Source organism: Dromiciops gliroides, chromosome 5, assembly GCF_019393635.1.
Source record: "Dromiciops gliroides isolate mDroGli1 chromosome 5, mDroGli1.pri, whole genome shotgun sequence".
Lineage (NCBI taxonomy): Eukaryota > Metazoa > Chordata > Mammalia > Microbiotheria > Microbiotheriidae > Dromiciops > Dromiciops gliroides.
Genome location: NC_057865.1, coordinates 165,842,988 through 165,868,264, shown reverse-complemented (window position 1 = coordinate 165,868,264; position 25,277 = coordinate 165,842,988). Strand labels below are relative to the sequence as shown.

General features: G+C 36.1%; 1 protein-coding gene across 1 annotated transcript in view; it reads left to right on the top strand.

Moving 5' to 3' along the window:
• CDC123 (cell division cycle 123) overlaps positions 1-25,277 on the top strand; it is a 105,621-nt gene that overhangs the window by 40,018 nt on the left and 40,326 nt on the right. Inside the window, exons 5-7 of the mRNA XM_043965246.1 lie at positions 5,263-5,358; positions 8,382-8,488; positions 22,666-22,714. Of these exons, the coding sequence (XP_043821181.1) occupies positions 5,263-5,358; positions 8,382-8,488; positions 22,666-22,714 (252 nt within the window). The remainder of the gene's footprint in view (positions 1-5,262; positions 5,359-8,381; positions 8,489-22,665; positions 22,715-25,277) is intronic.

Here is a 25,277-nt window from a genome sequence, read left to right as displayed (position 1 = left end):
ATGTAGGCATTTCTCTCTCTCCTTACCAAATTCTTATTCTCCTTAATAAATGCTTAAAAGCCTAACTCTTGCTAAAGCTTATAATTTATTGGTGACCACTCATTAGATATTTTAGACAGACTAACTAGAATTTTAGCCCTTAACAGAAGCATAGATTTAGAGCTCTCATTCATTAATTCCATCTGGCCACTGTATCTGTAGTACATTCCCATTATGATACCATTTATTTTCTCTCCCTTTTCTTACCCAAATATTCTCCACTGTGTTTTTTCCCTCAGGTTTTTTTTTTTACACAGCAGGAGTATATCTTTTTGACATATGATGCTGGCTTTTGTTTTTGTTTTTTAATCTGGGTTTCCCCTTCTCATCAAGGTTGGAAGTACAGTGACCATGAGTGGGCTGATCTTCCTGCTTATTAGCAAGGAGGCTTTGATGTGTCATTTTTGATCTGGCCTGGTTTGACCTAGTCTGGTCAGAAAAAGTGATATAAGGACATTCTCAAGGTCTCTCTTAAGAACTTTGAAAGTAATTACATGACACAGGAGACACTGGCACAGGACTGCCTAGCATGGCATGCCCTCATCAGAGAGGGTGTTGTGTACTATAAGCAAAGCAGAATTGAAGCAATTCAAAAGAAACAAGAAATGGCAGATTTAGAGAATCTGCACCAAATGTTCACATGGACTATTTGTGCCTGACCTGTGGTAGAGCATTCTGAGCTCATATTGGTCTGATCAGCCACAGCCATACACACTGTAACTTGACTCTAACATCATGATGTCATTTTGGTCTTCTTTGAGACCGAAGGACAGTAACCACCAACCACCACCAGTGATTTAGAGCATTTTTTTACACGACTATAGATGGTTTCGATTTATTTGTTTGAAAACTGTCTGGACATATCCTTTAACCATTTATCAATTGAAGAATGACTTGTAGTATTTATAAATTTTACTCAATTCTCTACATGTTTGCGAAATGAGGCCTTGTTGGAAAACTTCCCGTTTATCCTTCTCTCTCTCGCCTTTCATTCTGACCTTTCTCAAAAGTATTACTTTTAACCAGCCATCTCCCTCAATCCACCTTTCCTTCAGCATTCTTTCCCCCTCACTTTCTCTTATCCCCTTCCCATAATGCTTTCCTGTAGGGTAAGATAGATATCTATATCCAGCTGAGTATGTATGTATGTTATTCTCTCTTTGAGCCAATTCTGAGGAGAGTAAGGTTCAAAGGTTGTCCACCCGTTATCCTCATCTTCCACTCTACTGTAAAATCTCTTTCCCACTTCTTTTATATGAGATAATTTACCCTATCCTACCTCTCCCTTTTGCCTTCTTCCAGTGCATCCCTCTTTCTCACTCCTTAATTTTGTTTTTTAAGATATCATCCTATCATAATCATCCCTCTTTCCCATACCCTTAATGTTATTTTTTTGGATATTATCCCATCGTAGTCAACTTACACCAGTGCCATAGACACCCGTCTGTGTACTCCTACCTGTCCTAATAATGAGAATGTTCTTAGGAGTTACAAGTATTGTCTTTCCATGTAGGAATGTAAACAACTTAGCCTTATTGAATCCCTTATGATTTCTCTTTTGTGATTACCTTTTTATGCTTCTCTTGAGTCTTGTATTTGAAAGTAAAATTTTTCTATTTAGCACTGATCCCTACATCAGGAATGCTTAAAAGTTCTCCATTTCACTGAATATCTATTTTTCCCACTGAAGGATTTCACTTACTTTTGCTGGGTAGGTGATTCTTGGTTGTAATCCTAGCTCCTTTGCCCTCTGGAATATCATATTTCAAGCCTCCTGATTCTTTAATGTAGAAGCTGCTAAATCTTGTGTTATTCTGGCCATGATTCTATGATGTCTGAATTGTTTCTTTCTGGCTGCAGAATTTTCTCCTTGGCCTGGGATCTCTGGAATTTGGTTAAATACCTGGGAGTTTTCATTTTGGGATTTCTTTCAAGAAGTAATCGGTGGAGCCTTTCCATTTCCACATTATCATCTGGATCTAAGATATCAAGACAGTTTTCCTTGATAATTTCTAGAAATAAGGTGTCCAGGCTCTTTTTTTTTTTTTTTTTTGATCATGGCTTTTAGGTAGTCCAATAATTTTGAAATAATCTCTCCTGGATCTCTTTTCCAGATCACGTGTTTTTACAAAGAGATTTCACATTTCCTTCTGTTTTTTTCATTCTTGATTTTGTTATAGTGTTTCTCGATATTTCATTGAGTCATTAGCATCCACTTGCCCAATTTTAATTAAGGAATTATTTTCTTCAGTGAACTTTTGTGCCTCCTTTTCCTTTTGGCTAATTCTACTTTTAAAGGAATTATTTTTTTCAGTGAATTTTTGTACATCTTTTTTCATTAGGCCAATTTTCCTTTTTAAGGAACTCTTCTCTTTGGTGGATTTTTTTGCCTCTTTTACCATTTGGCCTATTTTGGTTTTTAAGGTGTTATTTTCTTTGGTATTTGTGTGAGTGTGAGTGTGTGTGTATGTGTGTGTCTCCTTTAACAAGCTGTTGACTATTTTTTCATGAGTTTCTTGCCCCCTCATTTTTTCCCCCAATTTTTCTTCTACCTCTTATTTGATTTTTAAAATCCTTTTTGAGGTCTTCTAGGAATTCTTTTTGGGCTTGACACCAATTCACATTTTTCTTTGATGGTTTGGATGTAGCTATTGACTTTGTTGTGTTCTTCTGAGTTTGTGTTTTGATATTCCCTGTCATCACAGGAACTTTCCATGCTTAAGTTCTTTCTTTGCTCATTTTTCTAGGTAATTTCTTGACTTCTAAATTTATGTTAAAATTGGGCTCTGCTCCTAGAGCATAGGGGGCACTGTTTCAAGCTTTAGGTTTTTTGTGCTGCTGTTTTCAGCACTAGTTCTGAGGGTGGGGTGGGGTTTTTGTAAGTTTTCAGTTCTTCCAAGGTGGTGTGGTCATTGCTCTCTGGATCTGTGCTGTAGTCTGTGAGTGACCACAAGCACTCTTATACCCTGGAACCATGATCAGGGACCTTATTCCTCTGTGACTGCATACTCTAGTGTGCTAGTGATCCTCATTGCCCTGGGATTGTGATCTAGAACTGTCTATGGGCAATACAAAGGGTCCATTGTAATCTTCTGACCAGTTATCCAACTCCCTATGGTGGGCTAAGGGATCTGGAAGCTGCTGCTGCTGATTCTGTTGCTCTCAAGGCCTACTGCTTGCTTGCTGGAGTACAGACAGAGCTGGACCGCTCCACTCTCACCTTTGGTATAACAGACCTATCCTGCCAAATTTCTAAGTTGTTTTGGGCTGGAAAATTTTCTCACCCCATCCTTTTGTTGGTTTTGCTGCTCTAAAATTCATTTTGAGACATTATTGTAAAGTTGTTTGGAGGGGAATTTCAGAGAGCTCAGGCAAATCTCTGCCTTTAGTTGGCCATCAGGGAAATCAATCATAACCCAATCAATCCCCTCTAGCTGGGGCCTTTGGGCATTTCCAAAACCCTTTTATTTTCTCACATTAGGAAATCTAATTTAAAGTACCTAGACAGAAGGAATAGTCTAGACCAAAGCTTTTTAAACTGTGGGTTGTGACCCCATATGGGGTCACGTAACTGAATGTGGGGGTCATGAAAAATTTGGCAACAGTAAAAGGCTATGTATCTTATATACTTGGGGTCGTGTAAAAATTTCTCAGGCAAAGAGGGATCATGAGTGGGAAAAGTTTAAGAAGTCCTGCTCTAGACTGGAAGTCGAATCTTTGATTCCCCTCATTAGGGGTCTTTAAGCGAAAGATGGATAATGACATGTTAGATATGTTGTAAAGGGGATGGATTAGATTACATAGCTTCCAAGGTCCTTTCCAGCATTGAGTTTATGTCATTGCATGAAGACTGTAGGAAAGCTACTGCTTTGGTCTGATGATCTATCATAGTAGAAACAAAAGGGAAAGCATCTATATCTAGGTTCTGATTGTTTCCTTATCTAGCCATGAGTCATCTTCTGAAAAGACTATTTCTGAGTGTGTGATAAACATTTCAATTTCTCTAGCCATTAACTCCTTTAACATATTTCCTTGCCCCTTATAACTGTTTCTTACAGTTACTTCACTTCTAAATTTCATTGAAACTTGGCTAATTTTTTTTGAATCATCACAGACAATCACAAAATCAATAATTAGATGGTTTGTAAAAATCTGATTTTGTATTGTAAGTCAGTTTTGAACTCCAAGATTAACTTTTTTTGATCACAGGTTTTGTTGTTGTTGTTGTTGTTGTTGTTGTTTGTTAAAAGAGAAAAGCAAGAATGACCTAATTCTGAAACAAGTTATCCATGAGGGGGCAGCATTTGAAAACAAGCAAATTGTATGGATGTCTCTGTGGGCCTACCTTAAATTATGTGTTTCCTCTTCACTTCCATCCCTCATCTTTTAATGGCCTATTTACCTTTTCACATGTTGATGTCCATGTAGCAACCTTTGTTACTGACATGAAATATAAATATAAGGGGTAGCAGTAGTGTTAGTCAACTTTAGTTCTCTTAACTAGAAGTGTTTGAAGTGTATGTTTAATTGAGGTAAATCCTTAGAATGTTTTATAATCTCTTGATCATGTAAAACATGCATTTTAAAAGCAATCAAGTAGGCAAAGAACATTTTAGCTTTTGACCAAGGTGCTATTTTTGATTTTTGTTTATAAAAATCTCTTCTGAAAATAGCAATGTTTAAATACCATACTAAAGCATCATTTATTTATTACTCATTCTTATAAAATCTTTTGGAATTTATCCAAGATGCTGATTTTTTTCTCAAATGTAGGGTTTTATTTGACTAGCTTTGAACATTCTGAAAGCCAGCTTTCCCTTTGGCCCTTTACAACATATATATTATTACATAAATAATTTCTCATTTAAAAAAATCTTTGTTGTATATACAAGCAAATTTATTAAGAGGTATCAAGGTCTTTTTTCTCAATTCAGAGATTTCTAATAAGTTTTATTTTTTCTTTGAATAAAATATTTTATGTTGACTTTGATTATCTGTATTTTGCTAAGTATTTCTAATATTCTCCTTTTCCTCATTCCTGGGTGTATGTTAATCATTGGTTCAATTTAGTTTAATTAATATTGATAATCAAGTGTTCTGAACTCTCTTTCGCTTTATCTACTGCACTACCTAGCTGCCCCCTAACACTTAACTCTTAATACTGTATATATTTATTGTGATAAAAGTGAATGACATGACAAAATTATTCATCTTTCTCTTCAGGCACCAGAGTTTCCTGAGTTTACCATTAAAGTTCAAGAAGCCATTAATTCCCTGGGGGGTAGTGTATTTCCTAAACTAAACTGGAGTGCACCAAGGGTAAGAATGTAGACTTTGTTTTTCATTCTTTTAACATTCTTTATTTTAATATTCCTGCCCCCACACATACACTTTTTTGTTCTTTTGGTCTGATCAGTTTTCTTATTCTAGGAGTCATTTCTCTGTTTTGTTTCCTTTTATTTTAACTTTTTTGGTTGTGTGGTTTCATTTTGTTCTGAGTCCAAGATGCCATATGTAGCGTAAGTCCTGCCAGGGGGTATTTCGGGTTTTGTTTCCAAACTATGTTGGAATTCAGAAGGGTAGTTTCTACCCTTTTCAAAACCTTAGCCACCCACTTCAGTGGACAGAGAAATGTTTCTCTTAAAAACAATAGAATTGGGGCATCTAGGTGGCATAGTGGATAGAACACCGGCCCTGGATTCAGGAGGACCTGAGTTCAAATCCGGCCTCAGGCACTTGACACTAGCTATGTGACCCTGGGCAAGTCACTTAACTCCAATTGTCCAGCAAAAAAACCAAAAACAATAGAATTAAAATATCACAGGACTGGGGCAGCCAGGTAGCACAGTGGATAGAGCACTGGCCCCGGAGTCAGGAGTACCTGAGTTCAAATCTGGCCTCAGACACTTAACACTTACTAGCTGTATGACCCTGGGCGAGTCACTTAACCCCAATTGCCTCACTTAAAAAAAAAAAAATCACAGGACTTACAAATAGAGGAATTTAGGAACTGAGTTTGCTTTTAAAATTTTTTTCTTAACACTTAACTCAAATATTTTTTTGGGTGGGGGGGTAGTGAGGGTTAAGTGACTTGCCCAGGTTCATACAGCTAGTAAGTGTCAAGTGTCTGAGGGCGGATTTGAACTCAGGTCCTCCTGAATTCAGAGCCGGTGCTTTATCTACTGCACTACCTAGCTTCCCCCTAACACTTAACTCTTAAACAAATTGCCAATGTAGTTATAAAGGTTTATGAATGGATTTCTTTTTTTTTAAAGGCAGACTAAAATTTTATGTGAATAGGCTTATTCATTAATAAAGACTCATTAAAAATAAAATTTGTTGAGGAAAAAAGAAGTGCCCTGCATTTTGGTTTAGTTACTAAAAAATTGCCTTAGGAATGTGAGGCTTTGCAGTGTCATTTCTGCATTACCTTTGATATGTTCCATGACATAGGGAAAATTAGGCTATTGTGGCAATTTTTTTTTGCCTTTAAAAAGAAAATCATTTCTCAGTTGTATTGACAGGGTTATAAGTACTGATAAGAGAGTTTTTGGAGATTTATTTTTAGTTTCTCATTATAAAAGTCCTAATAGATATTCAACTTCAACAAATATTTATTATTCATTAACTGTCTAGCACTGTACTACATGCAGAGGAAGATATGTTGTTTCAGTAAGACACTGTCCTTGTCCTCATAGAGTTTACTCTCTAGTGAGAAGTGTACATAAAATACAAATCACGCATGAAAAGTTTAAGAAAGATTTAGGGGTAGCTAGGTGGCGCAGTGGATAGAACACCGGCCCTGGATTCAGGAGTACCTGAGTTCAATTCTGGCCTCAGATACTTAACACTTACTAGCTGTGTGACTCTAGGCAAGTCACTTAACCCCAATTGCCTCACTAAAAAAAAAAAACCAACAAAAAAAAAAAAAGATTTAAAAGAGTGGCAAATGATCTATGCAAGGGAAATGGGCATTACCAGCAGGAGGTACCATAGGTTTCTTGGGGAGGCAGCATTTGAGTTTGGCTTTAAAGGATGGATAGAAATTCTACAGATAAAGAGGGAGAAGGGGAATTCCTTCCAAATCATGGTATCAATGAAGGCATCATGTTGGGGATGCATTGTAAACATTTGGCATTTAAAGCTCTTCATAGACTAGAGCCAGCACACTTTGAAAATTTTTATTTTTTTAAAAAAAGGTGGTTTCTTAAAAAACCAAGGTTGCAAAAGGGATATTGGTGGGAGGCAAGAGGAAACAGTGGGTGATGATGGTTTTTGAACTCTGCTAGCATCAATATTTATGGAAGTTTTCATTATTTCATATTGACAGTTGATCTCAGTTTTCTTTGAGCTGAATGAAGTTTAAGCTAAATAATAGAAAATTTTCAGATTTCTGACCAAGGATAGAACTTAAGATAAATACAGTTCATGAAAATTGGGTCTGAATTTGACTGCAGTCAACTTCCTATAAATTACCCATACAGAAATAATTTCCTCCCACTCAACTAGGCTAGAACTTACTACGTTAAGGATTTTTGCTTTAGGGAGCAGATATAGTTCCCCTTCCACAGTAGATAGATTATCTTTTATTGTTTTCAGTTATCCATAGTAATACTTCAATTGGTACAGAAAATTGAGAGTTGGTTTTACTTGGAAACCAATCAGTTTTTGTAACTGTCCTTTCCAAAATAAATATTTGCCATGTATTAAGGTATAGCACCTTGATAATCTAGTAGTTTTCCATTTTTAGATTTGTTTTTCCAGCTCTATATCTTTTCTGGACACGTGCACTAGATATGTTTGTAGATTTCAAAGGTCCATGTGGAACAGTCAGTTCCCAAATGCTCTAATTCTGGCTCTGAGTGTTTCAACCACTACTACATAGGGATAAGGGGAAAGGAAAGGATTCTCTCTCCTTTGGAGGGAGGGACACTTGGAACTTGACAGCCCATCTTCCACAGCCCACTTAGATCCCCTGGGTTCTTTAAATCTCCTTATTTTAAAACCAGCCTAAGTGAGCTAAACATAGGAAGTACCCAGGTCCCATTGCTAAGGTTCTCTAATTCTCTAATAATTGTGACATAATTCTCATAGAAAGGGCTCCTTATTAGTATATCTTAATACCTAGTGACAAGGCTTCTGGAGGTAATTACTGCAATTCAGAAGTTCTTTAGCAAAACATCTCATTGAAATTGATTAAGGAAATGATGGCTAAAATCTGCCACTTAGTGATCTCAACTGTTTTTCTTTTGAAGTAACATATAGTGTTGATTGGTTATAGGCCTGAGTTTTATTCATGGCCACTTAACAGAAATTTGTACTGAATGTTTTTAAATATCTAGGATGCCTACTGGATAGCGATGAATAGTTCTCTGAAGTGTAAAACCCTCAGTGACATCTTTCTACTTTTCAAGAGTTCTGACTTCATTACGCATGACTTTACTCAACCGTAAGTAGAGTTGTGGCTCTAACATATGCCTTATTATTCCATAGGTAAAGTCCCATTACAGTAAGTACTACTATTACAAAGAACAGTTTTATATGTGTGTGTGTATATATGTATGTATGTATGTATGTGTGATCTCTCTGCATGTAGTATTGGGAAAGAGACAGACTAGACTTATAATTTCATTGATGTCAGCAAGTCAGTCATTAAATATTTTTAATGCTGCTATGTGCCAGTTACTGTACTAAGCACTGGGTATACAAGAAAGTAAAAAAGACTGTCTCTGGGCTCAAGGAACCTACAGTCTAATGGGGTAAGACACAAAAGTGAGATGTGAGGGGAGAAGGGAAGGTCCTCTGCATGAGGACATGATGGAGAAGTCCAGAGAAGTTCCTTTGACGTGGGGAAATGTTGCTTCAGAAAACTCTTTCCTCACCGTTTTGCTTGGGGCTATTCTGGCTAAGTTGACCTTCCCAAAGATTGTCAGTGGCCGATAATCACACTTCAAATAGCCAGATGATCATAACTCAACTAGAAGTGGCCTGAGTTAAGCACCTTAAGGAAGTTTAGAATTTTATTGGCCTTCAAATTTTCCAATGTTTATAAGAACCCTAATTTTTAGGATCATAGACATGGTTCTATTATAAGATTACATGGGTTGCCCAACCCCTTACCTCTCATTCTTGACTTATTCTCATACTGAATCTTATCATTCTAAAGCCTAGAGAAATCTAGAGTGTTTGAAAATTTTCTTTTTAATTAATAAGATTGCAGCTTTTTCATTAAGTTCCAGTTTTCACCCCAAAGAGAAATGAACATGTTATTAAAAAGACATCAATTAAAATGTGATTTTTATTTTGAAAAAAAGAAATTAAACTCTCTTTTTGCTTGTTTTTGTATCTCCAGCACTTAGCACAGTGCTTGACACACAGTAAGTCCTTAATAAATGCTTATTGGCTACCTGCCCATATGCCTCTCCTAATGTAGGACTGCACCCCTCTCTCCAGGATATAGTCTGGGTTGTCTGGGGCCCTGAACAGTTAAGTACTTCTTCTGGTTCATGTACTCAGAAATGGAACTTGAACCTAGGTCTTCTTGATCTGAGGCCAGCCCCTGTATTCATTTACATGTCTCAGGTATGACCTTTTGGAACGATGCTTTGTTGATCTTGTTTAAATTAAATACAGGTAGTGAATAATCCTATATAACAAAGATTTTTTGTAGTCACCATGGAGTAGTCATTCTCCATAGTCAAGGAGCCTGATTTTGCCCTATTTGTATTGTAAAGATTGAAAAAATTGCTGTATTGAGCTATAGGTGAGCTCTTGACATTTGTCCTATCTCCAGATTGTAGTAATTCTCTGTTTTCCCTTAATCTCTCCATGTCTTGAATAAAATTTATCTAACGCTGCTAGCATAAAGCACCAAATAACCCCAGTCTTGGAGTACATGGGAGGGAGAAGGATAGAATTAGATGTGTGTATGCCTCCCTTTTCTGCCTACTCAATGAAAAGTACTTGGTTTCTTTTGCTGATTCACTCCATAAAACCTGGACATCAGCCCTGTTTCATCTTTGAGGCCTTCATCCCAGGCATTTTATTTTTAGGAATATGTTCATTTTAAGAAAAACTGTTGTAACAAAACAGCTGGGATGTTCTGTGGTATTTATCACAGGGGGATTTTACTTTCTGTTGGTGCTTATAATTTTTTTTTTCTTTTCTTTTTTTTTTTTTTAGTGAGGCAATTGGGGTTAAGTGACTTGCCCAGGGTCACACAGCTAGTAAGTGTTAAGTGTCTGAGGCCGGATTTGAACTCAGGTACTCCTGACTCCAGGGCCGGTGCTCTATCCACTGCACCATCTAGCTGCCCCCCGGTGCTTATAATTTATTAACTCTGCTCCAACAAGCATTTATTAAGTGTCTGCTGTGTGCATGGCACTTACAAAGGCAATGTGGGGAAGACACAGCACGTAAACACATACATATATACACACCACATTTTGAGGAGGTAGATTGTGCTGAGTGGAAAAGCAGAATCACAAATGGCTTTCTAAGGGAGGTGGCACATCAGCTGAGCCTTGAAGGAAGCCAAAGAATCTAGGAATTGGAGGGGAGGAGGGAGTACATTCTAGGCACTGGGGGACAAATAGGTTTGGAGGAAGGGGGAGGGTGTGTCAGTTCAGGGGTCAGTTAGTAGGTCAGCAAGTTGGCTGGAACATAGTGTCTATGTATTTTAGACACTTTGTTCTTTTAACATTGTATTTTTGTTTGCATGATTTTTCTTATGGATTTTATAGCTTTTGTTTTAATACTCATAAAGCAGCATTTTTATTCCAGGAAATATATGTTCAGTATGGAGAAAAAAAATCAAGATTTTGTGATTCTTTGTCATGCTTTAAGTGACTTCTGACTCTTCAGAGGCCTTTAAGTAAATTATGTTAGAATTGTTCTTTAACTTTAACTTTTTTGACAGCTGTAATTGGAATGTGGACAGAGCATTAAACTTGCAGTCAGGGGAGACCTGGGTCCAATTTATTAGCTATGTGACCATGAGCAACTCTCACATAATCTCTCTGTGAGCCTCCATTTCTTCATCTGTAACACATTTTTCCCTCCTTTTTAAACAAAGCATAGGTACCTCTTGATGATCTAAGCTTGAGGGGTGGTTATTGTATTAAACATATTAAGTATATGTAGGGGGCTAAAATTCTAGCTAGTCTGTCTAAAATATCTAATGAGTGGTTGCCAATAAATTATAAGCTTTAGCAAGAGTTAGACTTTTAAGCATTTATTAAGGAGAATAAGAATTTGGTGAAGAGAAAGAGAAAGAGGCCTAGATTCAGCTATCTATCTTGGGGAGCTACAGTTCTGCTCTGCTCTCTATGAGAGACCTGGCAAAAGAAAGCGAGAGCACCAGCCAAAGAAAAGCCACATGTCTTGCCCTCAGGCGCCTTCTCCTCATGGCGGAGTTTCCCTACAGTAAGTCTCCAGCAGGTGGCGTCATTCCAATTGTTACAGTTCCCCCCGCCTTGTTTCTTCAAGAAACACAGGGTGTTTCCTTGATGAAACAGTCAAAAATAACAGAATATAATGCCCTATGCTAACAAACAATATGTTGATAACAATATAGAAAAAGGAGAAAGAGGAAAGTTTGTCCAGATGGGTGGTCCGTCATGAACCGGCACTTTGACATTGGGCTGCAGAGGGAGGGTCTCTGCAGAGAATACATGTTACAAATGGTGTATGTAATAACGGAAGGGAAAAAAAAAAACCACAACAAAACAAAACTGTTCATTTAAAGTCTTTGAAAGTCTTTTCTCAGATGATTCTTGAGATATCCTCTGGGTGTAGTCATGAAATGGAATTCGTTTCAAGGGTTGATGTGTAGATGCTGGTAATAAGCCAGGAAACTTTCCTACAAAATTGAGCTTAACACAACTTTAAAATAGCTTTGTCAATAATCAAATCAAGCAATGAGAGTTCTTAAAAACATGTCTAAGGGAATTCAGAATCTTAGTTGTTACACATGAAACATATAATAAAACAAAAATTGAAACATTCTCTAAAACTTAATATTACTATAATCCCCCCTTGTGGAGGCTAAATTGAGAAGACAATTGCTGTGATATTAATTTTTAAACAATAATTTTTATCTTTGTTTCATCACTTTTTGCATCATCTGCCTAATTATCCTCATGCCATTATGAGAAATTTAAAAATCTAATATAATTGGTAACAGATGTCAAGGCCAAATCCAACACTGTATTTATCATGACACCTGAGATAATTATGGGGGTTACCGTAAAAGAACAGAGAAATGATGGGATATGAGCATTCCCACACTTGAGCAATATATGCTGCTCATGCAGTATTCTAAGTTTTAAAACAGGTGAATGGGATATATGTCCGTGCCACCAAACATATTGGAGGAAACTGAGTCAGACTTAATCAGATGCATGGGATTGAGACGTCCATGCTATCAGGCATATAGGAGGAGGAATAGAAGTCAGGTGTAGAATCAGATGGGTGGGATGAAAACTTTCAGCCATCTGTACAATATTGTGGGGAAAAAAATTAAACCAAGAGAAACCAGCCTCAACATTTGTCAAAAGCCGTTCCCTTGGCTGTACCTTGACTTCATGCATGTCTCCCCTCATGTGACAATTCAGTGTCTGCTCTTACATGTATTCCTCTTGTGATCGGATGGCATCTTGGCCAACTGGCATCTGATAACTCAGAATGAAGGCAATCAATGTCTTAAATGATAAATTCCCATAATCCAAGTCTCATATGGATTTAAAAACTGAGGATACTAATGATCGCAAAAAATGTGAATGTACCTTGACTCAGAATATAATATATAATTATGCAACAATTTCAATACCTTTTTTACTAAGTATACAATTTTGTGAAAAATCAGAACATATTTAAATACAAGTTAAAACACAACACAATCTTAAAGAAAACTTTTACAAATGTTCCCCTCTTTTTTTTAAAAATATGCTTATCAAAAATAATACTTCTAGAGTCAATTTACACTTGCCATGGCAACCAGTTTGCCAGGGAAATGCTTTATAGAGTTCGATCAAATAATCTAATCAGTTGAGAGAAAAGAAATAACAAAAACAAACAACTCAGAATATGGGAGCACAATACTCCCAGAATTAACATTGTACTATGAAATCAAAATCATCTTGTTTTAAAATAGAGATAAAAAGGGGCAGCTATATTTTTGGCTGTTTCATTGAGCAAACCCATACGTGTTTCCAAAGAAACAAAGGGGGGGAATGTGGTAAAAAATTATTTGTGGTAAAATTATTATGCAGTTTTTAGCATTTGGGAGGGGCCATGGGGCCACACCTGGCCCACCCTGAGGTTACGTATGCTACTGAGGTCAGAAGGAGAATTCTCCATAGGCAGTTTTGGAAGGACCTCCCCTTTTGGGGGAGGAAAGATTGAATGCTCCCTGAAGGGAGGTGGAGACTTCTTCCAGAATGCTAGGCTGCTTTTGGAATGCGCTCTCTCAGACTTCTCCCCTTCGGGTGGTGTGAGTTCACTCTCTCTTGGGCGGCTGCTTTTTCCTGGTGGCGCGCAACTGTAGACTGTCCAGGTGTTGGTGAGTTAATTAAGGAAAACCCTAAATTCCTTTGAACTAGCTTAATTGGAAATGGTCTGGGGATTGCATAGGTTAAGTTTAGAGTTAAGAGTATTTATCTGTATTTCTTTTTTCCTATTTCCTTGTCTTTGATTTTTATTAGTTTTACCTTTGTTTAATTAATTCTCAAGTAATAAAATCTGATCCTTCTGTGAATTAAAGCTGTAAGGCTCCTTTCTTATTGGCCTGGGAGAAATATCTAAAAAGAACAGTTCAGAGGGGAGAGTGAACCTAAAAGGTCCCTCATTATTTCCAGTAGCCCTATATTAAGGCGAGTCACCCAAATAACGCTCCATATATCAAATTTTGGCCCTCACATATACCAGTTGTACCACTCATTTATCTTTTGACTAATATAATTTTATTTTTCAATTGCTTTTGCCGTAGAGGTTGAGAGAAGGTGGAAAGACTAGTTTAGGTTTAGTTTGTTTCTGCTTTTTGTAGCCTAGACATTTATATGGGAGAGGAAGTGAGATTAGTTCCTACACCTGAAACTTTAAGTTACCAGGGTATTTACCCATAGAAGGTCAGTCTTCATAAATGGTTGGGAGTTGGCCATGGCAAGTAGATAGGACTGAGTTTTGAATCTTTTCTTTGAGTGAGCCAGGGACTACTGATAATTTGTAATATTTCATAGTTTGTCCCTCTCCAGGACTGTTTCTTGGTTATCACTAACAAAACCATCCACATGGAGCAGCATCTTATGAAAATCTTTTAGTCATTAAATACAACTGTGCCTCATAAAAGCTTTGGTCTTTGGGGTCTCTTGCCAAGCTAAAAGTGCTGGTAAGCATAGTTTCATTCACAGAGATTTTTTAGATTTTTAAGGATGGTAGGAATATTAGATGTCTTTTAGTCAAAGTAATTTTAAAAGAGGGAGCAAACTGAGACTGAAAGTAGCCCAAAGTCCCATGGCTGATTAGTGACAGAGCTGGGATGAGAGCTCAGTTTCATCCATTAAATTGAAAGATTCCTGAAGGTCCTTTGACTTTCTATTTAGGAAAGTAATGTTTGTTTCCCTTCGAAAAAAATTTTAATTGGAGCCTACATTTTAGTAACTTATATTTTTGTTGCACTTGAAGCTTTATTAAATGCTTTCCTTGCAATAATGTTTGTGAGAGGTAGCATAAGTAATATTATCCCCAATAAGTAATATATCTCCAGTTTATTGAAGGGGAAACTGAGACTTAGAGGTGAAGTAACTTGTATCCTTAGCACCCAGCACAGTGCCTGTCACATAGGAGACACTCAGGTTCATTTTCCACAGTGACACAGCTACCTAATTCAGGGCAAGTAGTATTCTTGTTATGGAAAATCTCTTGTTATGACCTTCCTCAGCACTGAAGAAGTTCCAAAGAAGGAAGTTTCAAAGAAGAGTAGTGTAAAGGCAGTAGATGAAGAAAATATGATGCACTAAACATAATTAATCTGTGCTATATTTTCTTGATTGAATTATTGTTATGGACATAATCAGTCAAGCAACCTAAAATGTTTATAAGAACTAAGTCGCTAGTCTTCCCTCATTAATTATTATTTTTTGATTAAGTGTAGGACTCAGGCAAACAAAAATTAGATATTCATGTGACATGAAAATAAGAATGCTCAGTGGTGAGAATGGATCCATTAGTTGTTGAGGGGATTGTAAAGTCAAAGAAATAACTTTGTGTCTTAAGGTCAGTTGTCGTCTTGATTCTTAGTGTAGGATGTCAAGCTGTTTTCCTTACAATTTTTCTTAAAATTTCCTTGAAAAAATTATTATTCATAAATCCAGCTGGAAACTAGCCTGGAGAACAGCATATCATTGGACATTGACTTTTGACTGTTACTTAAGAGGAATTCTTCTATCTTCAGTTTGTGCGAGTGAGGTTTAAAATGTGATTTACACAACAGCCTAATCTTTGTGCTTCCGTTCTTTTTAGAAGAAGCTTGCGTATTTCACTTCTGAAAAATTGTGTTCTGATCTTGGGACTAAGCTCATTTCCCAGTGATCTCGGTGACATTTTCCTCTCATCAACATTGAAAAGTCAAAGAAGTGGGATCTTCTAGGAACTTTAATTTTGTTGTGCAGGTATTCATACCCAGCAGCCAGAGTAGGACTTTTTAGAAGCTTTGAACCCAAAGTTCCCAATAACTTTCTGCACCTTCCTCTCAACCTTTACAAGAACACATGTTTTCCATAGTGCTTGCTTATATATCTTGCAGTAATACTAATTTTGAGAAAAGCTTAAAGAGAAGCCTAATTGTGAATCAGAGATCATATCAGAAAACATGGGAAGAACTTTGCTTAGCTCTGGTTTTGCAGGGCTTGCTACCCAGTTATACTCTGCGGCTAACTGTTTTTAAATAACAGAAGTTTCTCACAATAAAATACAAGGTATTAACAATGATGTGTCCAATATTTTGAATCTACTAAGTAACATTTATTTCAATTTTGTAAGTTACAAATTTTAATGAACATATAGGCCAAACAGCATATTTTGGTGGTGATCCTTAGGGGAATGTTTTTTGGAGATGTCTCTTAACGTGTAATCTGTCTCACGCTTATTTCAGTCATGATTCCTTGTGAAGGATAATAAAAACTATATTTTAATTGCATTTTTAAACCAGCTATAAACCATATGGCAAGAAGCTCTTTGATAAATAACTCTTAATTTTCATACGATATGTTACTGTGAAAATTTATTCAAAATGATCAAGAATGTGGCTAAAAGTTTATTATTTTAGTACACAAAATCCCATTACTTGCTCTATTAATTTAGTAAGAATTTGTTATGACATGCTTACCAGTATCTTATGCATTAATTGGATAGAAGTTGCTTATTAAATATAATATAAATATAATGATATTTAACTTTTTTCATCTTTAAAATATTTTGTAAATATTAATTAGGCACTGATGTACTTGAGTGCTACTCCAGTAATAGCACTGAAGAGAATAGAATCAAAGAATTGAATGATTTACACAATTTAAAAAGTGGGATTCCGACATATTGAATGTGGGAGCCCAGGTCTTAGATGTGACTCCATTTGATTGACTGCTCTCCCAGTACTTGTTTCAGCTCTTTAAGGAAAGACTGTGAAATTCTACATATTATACAGTTGTTTTTATGTGGGAATAAAACTTCTCAGCACTCTACCCACAGAATGCTGTTAGTGTTTTCAGTATAACTGGATCTTGGACATATTTTGATGTTTATTTAATTCTACTTGACTTTGCAAATATGAATCAGACATCTTCTAGAACAGCCCTTAGCAATCTTTGGGCATCAAGACAGTGTGTTGGGGAAGAGGCTTATAGTTGTCAGCATAATCATCAATAACTGATTAATGCCTGGTCATGAAGGTACAAGGTAAGCCACAAGGCTTAGATTTGCTTAAGTTGAAAGAGCATTTTGGGGAAGTCAGCCAGGTAGAAGTGAAAGAAAGGGGAAAAAGATTTATGAATGCCTTGTAGTTAATAAGTATCAACTGATAATGTATACCTCTTTTCTGCTTCTGGCCAAAGTCTTTGTTGCCAACAAATCATCAACCAATTACATTGTTTCCCTAAGTTCTAGTTAGTTGGGTTATTTCTAATATATTCAGAAAAGTATTTGCTGATAGTTTTTCATAGAAACTCATCAAAGTAGCCCTTTGGGTTGTTGTTGTTGTTGTTGAAAATAGAGACTATCCTCCCACCTCCCACAATTTTTTGTCCTATTTTTAAATGCATTGGGTAGCATGAGCTTTATATTCCTAGTGCATTGTATTGTAGGTTTGCTTTATTTGTATCTGAGGATCCTTTTCCCATTTGCTTTCACTCTATATATTATGTAACATTATCTAATCATAGTTTTGTTACTTTTTTGGAGAGTTAATAACAGACTAGATTAAATACAATTATCTTGCCGAGAACCTTGAGTTCATAATTTGGAAATAGGGTTTTCTAGACTTTTTAAATTAGTGGATCTTATACAAATTATTTGCTTAAGGGTACCAAATAGGTTTAAACCATTTCTTATTTGAGAACAATTTTTACTGGCCTTTTTCTCTCCATATACAACGTACTTTCAATTCAATGTGCATTGCAAAATACCAAGTAACTTTAAGCCATTGTGCTAGGCTCTGGAGACTTCTTCAGTATTTCTCATTTCCTGCCTTTAAATTGTTTGTTCTAGCAGGTAGCTTATAATCTAATGATAATGAAGATATCTACTAAATATTTGTTATTATTTATACTTGTGTGTCAAAGTTGGCAGAAGCCTTCAAATGAAATTAAAAACTTTCTCTTTTGTAAAGAATATTGATCTTTCTTTCCCCCTTTCCCATGGGCTATCCACTTAATCACCTTTTAATGTGGGGCAGTTGGGAGGGGAGAATGGGGGAAGGGAGGGAAAAATTTGTAATTCAAAACTTTAATAAAAATGTTTATTATAAAAATGTGGGGCAGTTATACTAGCCTTTTTGGGGAGCAATATGGCTCATCAAGGCAATTGTGGGAAGAATAGATGATTTGTTGCAAATATTGCTTGCAGAGATACCACATAAAAAAATCTCAAGGATGACTGCTTAGGTTCTTTTTATCATGTGCTTTTGAGAGTTTTTTGGAATTTCTGTTTAAAGTTTTTTCTTGGGGCAGCTAGATGGCATAGTGGATAAAGCACCAGCCTTGGATTCAGGAGGACCTGAGTTCAAATTCGGCTTCAGACACTTGACACTTACTAGCTGTGTGACCCTGGGCAAGTCACTTAACCCCCATTGCCCTCCCCCCCAAAAAAAGTTTTTCCTTGCCTTTTTCAGACTAAGGATGAACTTTACAATCTTAGTTTATAGAAGTAGAAATTGAACCCTTCCTATTTTATTCATTTCCATTAAGCTGAGCACCATTGTTTAGTAAGAGCTGGACATAGATTTATTGGTTTTTTTGTCCATTGCCGTTGCATTTTTTAAAAAAATCTTATACCAGTGATTTTTGTTCAGTAAATAATTCAGCTTTCTCATGTGTAATTTGCAAGTAAGTTTATTATATCTCTCATGTAACTTAAGCTAGAAGCATTGTAAATTTTGGCAAATTTTTCTTGTGAAGACAGTGTGAACAGGATTAAATACCATTTGCCCAGTAAAATCCCAGGCTATAGTACAAATACTGTGAAGAACTCATTTTTTCTTTTGATGAACCAGAAACCCCATTTTGGTAGGTTCTTTATTGAAGAAAATCCTGTTGCACATATGGTTTTATTCTCCTTGGATTTTTCTATCACTAATAACCTATAAGTTCCAAAATAGTCTTTTGGAAAGGTAGGACTTGTAGAAACTATCAGGTTTTGTTTACAGTTGAAGATTTGAGGTTTATTAGTGTTAAGGCTAAAATTCTAGCTAGTCTGTCTAAAATATCTAATGAGTGATTGCCAATAAATTATAAGCTTTAGCAAGAGTTAGACTTTTAAGCATTTATTAAGGAGAATAAGAATTTGGTAAAGAGAGAGAGAAAGGCCTACATTCATCTATCAAAGGGAGAGAGCATTTCTAGCTCTGCTCTCCGCCAGAGTCCACAGGAAAGGGAGCAAGTCAGAGTGCCAGCATCCCCCTTCTTCCTCCCACCAGCAAACATCACTTCCTGACGCCAAAGAAAAGACGCATGGTCTTGCCCTCAGAGATATTCACCTCATGGCAGAGCTTTTCTACAGTAAGTCTCCAGCAGGTGGCATCATTCAAATCGTTACATTAGCCTGCAATTTCTATTGTCATTTACTTCAATTGGTATTTACAGTTCTTCGCAGCCTCATTACACATTCTACTTCTTCACCCACTGTGCCAGACAGTAGCCATACTGATCTTGCTTCTCATTTTATAGACGTCTATCTTCTCTCCATGCCCTTGCAGTGCTTCTCCATAGTGGCAATGTGCTCCTTCCTCGTACTTACTGCTTAGAATCCCTGATTTCCTTCAAGACTTAGTTCAGTTGGCCACTTTTCTAAAATGGTTATATTTTACATAATTGCACATGTATCGCCCCTATATTATTGCTTACCAACTAGGGGAGGGAGGAAGGGAAAGAGGGATAAAAATTGGAACCCAAAACTATAAAGAAAAATGTTCTTAAAAAAATTTTTTTTTAAAAGATAGTTCAGTTGGCCACTTTTCTGTGAAACCTTTCCTCATCACCCTGCCAGCTTTCCACAGTTACTTTGTATTTATTTATACATATTTTGTATCTGCCTCTAAATTTACCTGTATGTCTCCCCCGATACAGTGTAAGCTCTTTGAGGGCAAGGATGGTTTCCTGTTTGCCTTCATATGTGCAGCAACTAACACAGTGCTTGGCACATAGTAGGGATAGATAGGGACTGGATCTCTGATTTCATTGGTTTGGGAAATTCTAGCATCTTCATTGAAAGGTTACAGGTGTCAGAGGCAGGACTTGAGTCCATTTCTTCTGGACTTTAACACTTGCTTTTTGTCTACTTCTCCATGGTGAGTTGGCACAAAGTAGAAGTTTATTAAATGCTTGCTGATTGATTCTGATTTACCAGACCAAGCCTTGAAAGTACCAGAGGGAAGCATTTAGGTAGAAAGCTTTTCCCCCAGGCAATTTACAGAGAGATAATTCCCCTCTCTGCCAGGGAAAATGGCTGTATTGCTCAGGTGAACAGATAGATGGACAAGCATGGGTTTTGTTTTGTTTTTAAAACAATTACACTGAGGATATTACGTGGCGTATTCCAAGTTTATAGGGAAAGCCTATAAATCTGAACCATGAACTCATCTTGCATCAGATCTTTGGGAAACCACTAACAATTATCTAGGTTCATAGTGATAGGATCAAATTGAAAAATATGGAGTACTCCAAGCCTACTGAAAAGTTGTTTAATTAGTTGGGTCTTTTTTTTTTTTTTTTTGCATTGGGTCTTATTTTAATGTGATTATTACTACTGAAAGTATTAGCAAAACATTGTGAAAGATGATGTTTTTATGCTGATGTTCTTAGTTTAAAATTAATTTGCATAAGCCTTTATAACTTTAAGTTGTATGATGATTTGGGGTTTTCTAACTTGTCATAGGTTTTCATATTATCCTTTGTTCAAATGGACATAAAAACAAAAGGAGTAGATATATCAATACTATGTGACCTTGGTTGGGTAACTTAACTTCTCTAGAAGTTAATTTCCTTATTAAGAAAATGAGAGGATTTGATTAGATGAATTCTAAGGTCCTTTCCAGCTTTAAGTAATGATAACTAATGATAATATGGTAATAGTGATAACAGTAAGCTAGCATTTACACATTGCCTTAAGGTTTTGATAAGTGCTTTACATATGTTATCCCATTTGATCCTCACAACATTAACCCTGGGAAGTAGGTGCTACTATCAGCCCCCTTTTTACAGATGAGGAAACTGAGGCAGACAGAACTTTTTCCCAGGGTTATGCAGCTAGTACTGTCTTGAGGCAGTATTTGAACCCAGATCTTCTTGATTGCATATCCAGAACTCTATCCACTGTACCACCTTGCTCATTGTGATTCTGTAAGGCTATGATATAAGAGATCATCTATTCTGTCTTATTTTCAGTGTAGAATTCCTTTCTTTTCCATAATTTAAATGCTAATTTTAAGAGACAGATAATCAGTGATTTCCATTTGGCATCGGTTGCTCTTTTGAGGTTCATAGAATTATAGTTTTAGAGCTGGAAAGGGACCTTGAGGTTCATTAATCTAACTCCCTTATTTTAGAGCTATATAATAGCTGTGTGACAAAGATGTGATTTTAAAATATTTTTTTCTTTGCAGCTCCAGAAGGTAGAAGCAGCACCAATGCTTAGAAGTAATAGGGAATTCTACTTAAGCCCATTAAAAGAATAGAATTGTAGAATTTGAGAGCTGGAAGGGATCTCAGGAACCCTTTAGTTGAACCCATTTGTGAAAGGAATGGCTATTATTGCAACAGGCTTCACAAATAACCACTTGAAGGTCTACTTGAAGACCTTCAAGGAGGGGCAACTCACCACTTCTTGAGGAAGCCCACTGCCTTTTTTGGATAGTCATCAGACATTTACTAAGCCCTTACTGGGTGGCAGCCACTCTCTAATTATGAGTACGTTTTTCCTGACATCAAGCCTAAATTTGCCTAATTGGAACTTCTAGAGCCATTTGCTTCTTATTCTGCCCCCTGCGGCTAAACAGAACAAGGACAATTCTTTCCACATCACAGCCTTTCAGATACTTGAAGACAGGTATATTTTCTTCTTTATTCTTCTGTTCTCCATGCTGACTGATCCTGTCCACTTTCTTAACCTCATCCTCATATAACCTCATCCTCCACAGACTCAAGGCCTTGCTGCCTTCCTCTGAAAACTGGTTTTCATCAGTTTCCTATTAAAACCATGACACCCAGATGTAAAAACAGTACCACAGATGAGGTGAGGAACTTCAGCTTCTTGTTTCTGGAAGCTCACATTATATCAGGTTTTTGGGGTGACATATCACGCTGTTCACTCATAGAGGTTGTAGGCCACTATAACACCCAGGTCTTAAAGGGGGTAAATCTGTTTCTAAAAAATAAGATGCTTCTAAGAATTACCCCTTTCCTAAAATGACACATAGTAAATTTTGAATTACTAGAATTTTGGGGCAGGGATTAAATGGCTATATATTTTAGCTGTAAAAGAGATCATTCCTACAGTGGGTAGGAACTTATATGACTTACCAGTTTCTTCCAAATCTTAAGATTCTTTGATTCCCTGTATACTATCATTATAAATACCATCTCCTTATGCTCATTACAATTATTACTAAGTGAATAAGTTTACCTCATAAAGAAAATAATAGCATAATTTATGTAATCAAATGTATATAAATAAAAAGTTGCTTTTTAAAAATGTGTTTTATATAGAATGTTACATTTTTTATAGTTATATCCCTGTGTCCAGTCAAATTTCTGATGAAATTTTATTAATATTTCAACAAAACATTACTCTTAAATGATAAATTTAGTATGTCAGTATATGTAAAATGGCAGAAAGTAAAGTAGAACTACTTTTCTTTTCAAGGTTTATTCACTGTACTGATGATTCCCCAGACCCTTGTATGGAATATGAGGTAAGGAAAGCTTTCCTTTTTTTTGATACGCCACTGTCTCGTACTTAGTAAATATCAAATAGATGTTTGTTGAGTTGAATTGGTTGAATTGGTTTGACCAGTCCAGACTTAGATACGAAAGAAGTGTTAATTCTTTTTACATGAACATTTAAATTGTATGCCTTTCTTTTTTTAAGAGAGGGGAACCTAGAACTCTACTTCTCCATGTGCTTTTCAGTTCTCCTCTAGACTGTCATTAAGGAATATGACTGTTAGCTTCTGCTTGTCCAACAATTGTATTATCCTACTCCACTGTTACATAAAAGCATGTCAGATTTATCATCCTGCCTCTTTCTTCCATGATCATCATAAAAGAATTAGATATTAGTCAAATGAATACACTAATACAATATAGATACTATTTTACGGTTTTACTAGTACTTTATAGATACTAATTATATCAATGATTTCAGCTTCTTGAACAAAGCTTTTAATTGATGCAAGTTTTCGTATTAGTATGTCTCCTCGTTGGATTGGGCAAGTACGGCCTATACTTCAGAACTGTATCATTGTTTACTGGGCTATTAAATAACTATTAAGTGGTAAAGGCTTTTAAAATCAGTGCAGCTCTGATGGTGTTACTTTGTATTCTTTACTGATTTCTTTCATCTTCCAGGTTTCCATCTTGCATTGCTGAGATTTTGCTAGCATGTTTTATTCCTAAACTTGGTCAAAAATATGGCAGCATCTTGTTGAGGCATTAGAAATGAAATAATAGCAATAATAATAATAATAACAACTAGTATTTATATAACACTTATTATGTGGCAGGCACTGTGCTAAGTGCTTTACAAGTATTATCTCATTTATTCCCCACAGTAACCCTGGGAGGGAGGTGCTATTGTTATCCCTGTTTTACAGATGAGGAAACTGAGGCAGGCATAAGTTAAATGACTTGCCCACATTCACACAGCTAGTAAGTGTCTGAAACTAGGTTTAAACACAGGTCTCACTGATAACAGACTCAGTGCTCTAATACTGTACCACTTACAGGATTTATAATCTAGGCTTTAAAGTTTTTGTCATTCAACTATATATCAAGAATTTTGGAAATGCTGTTTTTATGGTCAGTTTTTTTACTTTTAGTTTTTTTTAACATGTCAGTTATTGATATATAGGAACTTCTGTGACCTGATTTATTTTTTGGTATTTTAAAATTAGGCAATTTATTTTTCCTTTTAATTATTACTATGATATTATTTAGTACATTAAAATCAGAATGAGCATTCTCCAAAGCACATTTGAAAAACGTTACAATAATTTTTAAAAGACCCATTTTATTTTCAGCGTAATCTACAAGATTTTGGTCAGTTTTATTTCTTCTTCCTCAATCGGTCTTTTTCTTGTATTACACTGAAGACTCACTTTATATCATGAACAAATTTTTTAGAAAAGAGTTAGCAGGAGCTAGATATGACATGAAGAGCACCAAATAACATTGTAGAAATATACCACATTTTAACAAACAAGAAAAGAATTGTTATTGATGAGAGAGTTATCCTTGAGCCGGATGTGTAACCTGCACAGGTGACACAATGGTGAAAGGTTTGAGGGATAGCTGTTCAGAGTAGCTGAAGGAAAAGAAGCTTTGAAAGGCATGGAAAAAATCTTAGACTTCAGTAACACTGAAAAGATGACCAAGATAATATCATTAAGTGCTGCCCCATATTCCTACCCTCCCATTTGTACAAAATCCTTATGAGAACTATCTTATTACATGAATTGAAGGCATGCTTTATGAGGGGATTAGTAGGGAATAAGTAGGCTTTTGTAAGTGATATTAATGACACACCACGTTATTTTCACATCTGACTGAAAGGTGTAGCAAATAAAAGATCCCATAATGCATATTAATTATTGATTATGAAAAAAATTCATCTGGTAGAGCAAAATGCTTTCTGATAGGTTTTTTCAACAAGATGTCCCTCATTCATATATTGAAATTATTTAAGATATTTTGAGAGCTATAGCTAAAATAACTTTGTTCAGCAACCCTCTGATCATAAACAGCAGGTGAAATATAAAATAGAGAGATGTATCTTTGCCAAAGCTTTTCATCACTGTAGTGGAGAAGATTCAGCATAGAGTCCATGTTGAAGAAACATTCCCTGTAGATGCTAAGATTCTCTTAATGTTCATATGCCTTTGTGCCAATTACATTAAAACCTGGAATATTATAGAGCCTCCTGAAAGAGAACTGTAAGCATTCAAGTTTGGCTGATGATTGCTAAAGACCCAGGGGATGAATATTTATTTCCCAGATTAAAGCATGCATTTCAATAAAAAACTTAGAGAGCTTTGCACATCAGTTTGCATATCTGGGATAGATAATACAGATAGACAAGTTAGGCCCAGAATCAAATGGGAGAACAGGATGAATTGCCTTTGGAAAAGTACAGAGCTCCCTTAATACTCCTAAACTTTCCATGAAAATGAAGGCCCTTTTTAGAAATACCATCATTCTACTGGCATTGCTCTATGACAACAAAACATGGAATACAAAAATCTCCAGAGAATTAAAGAT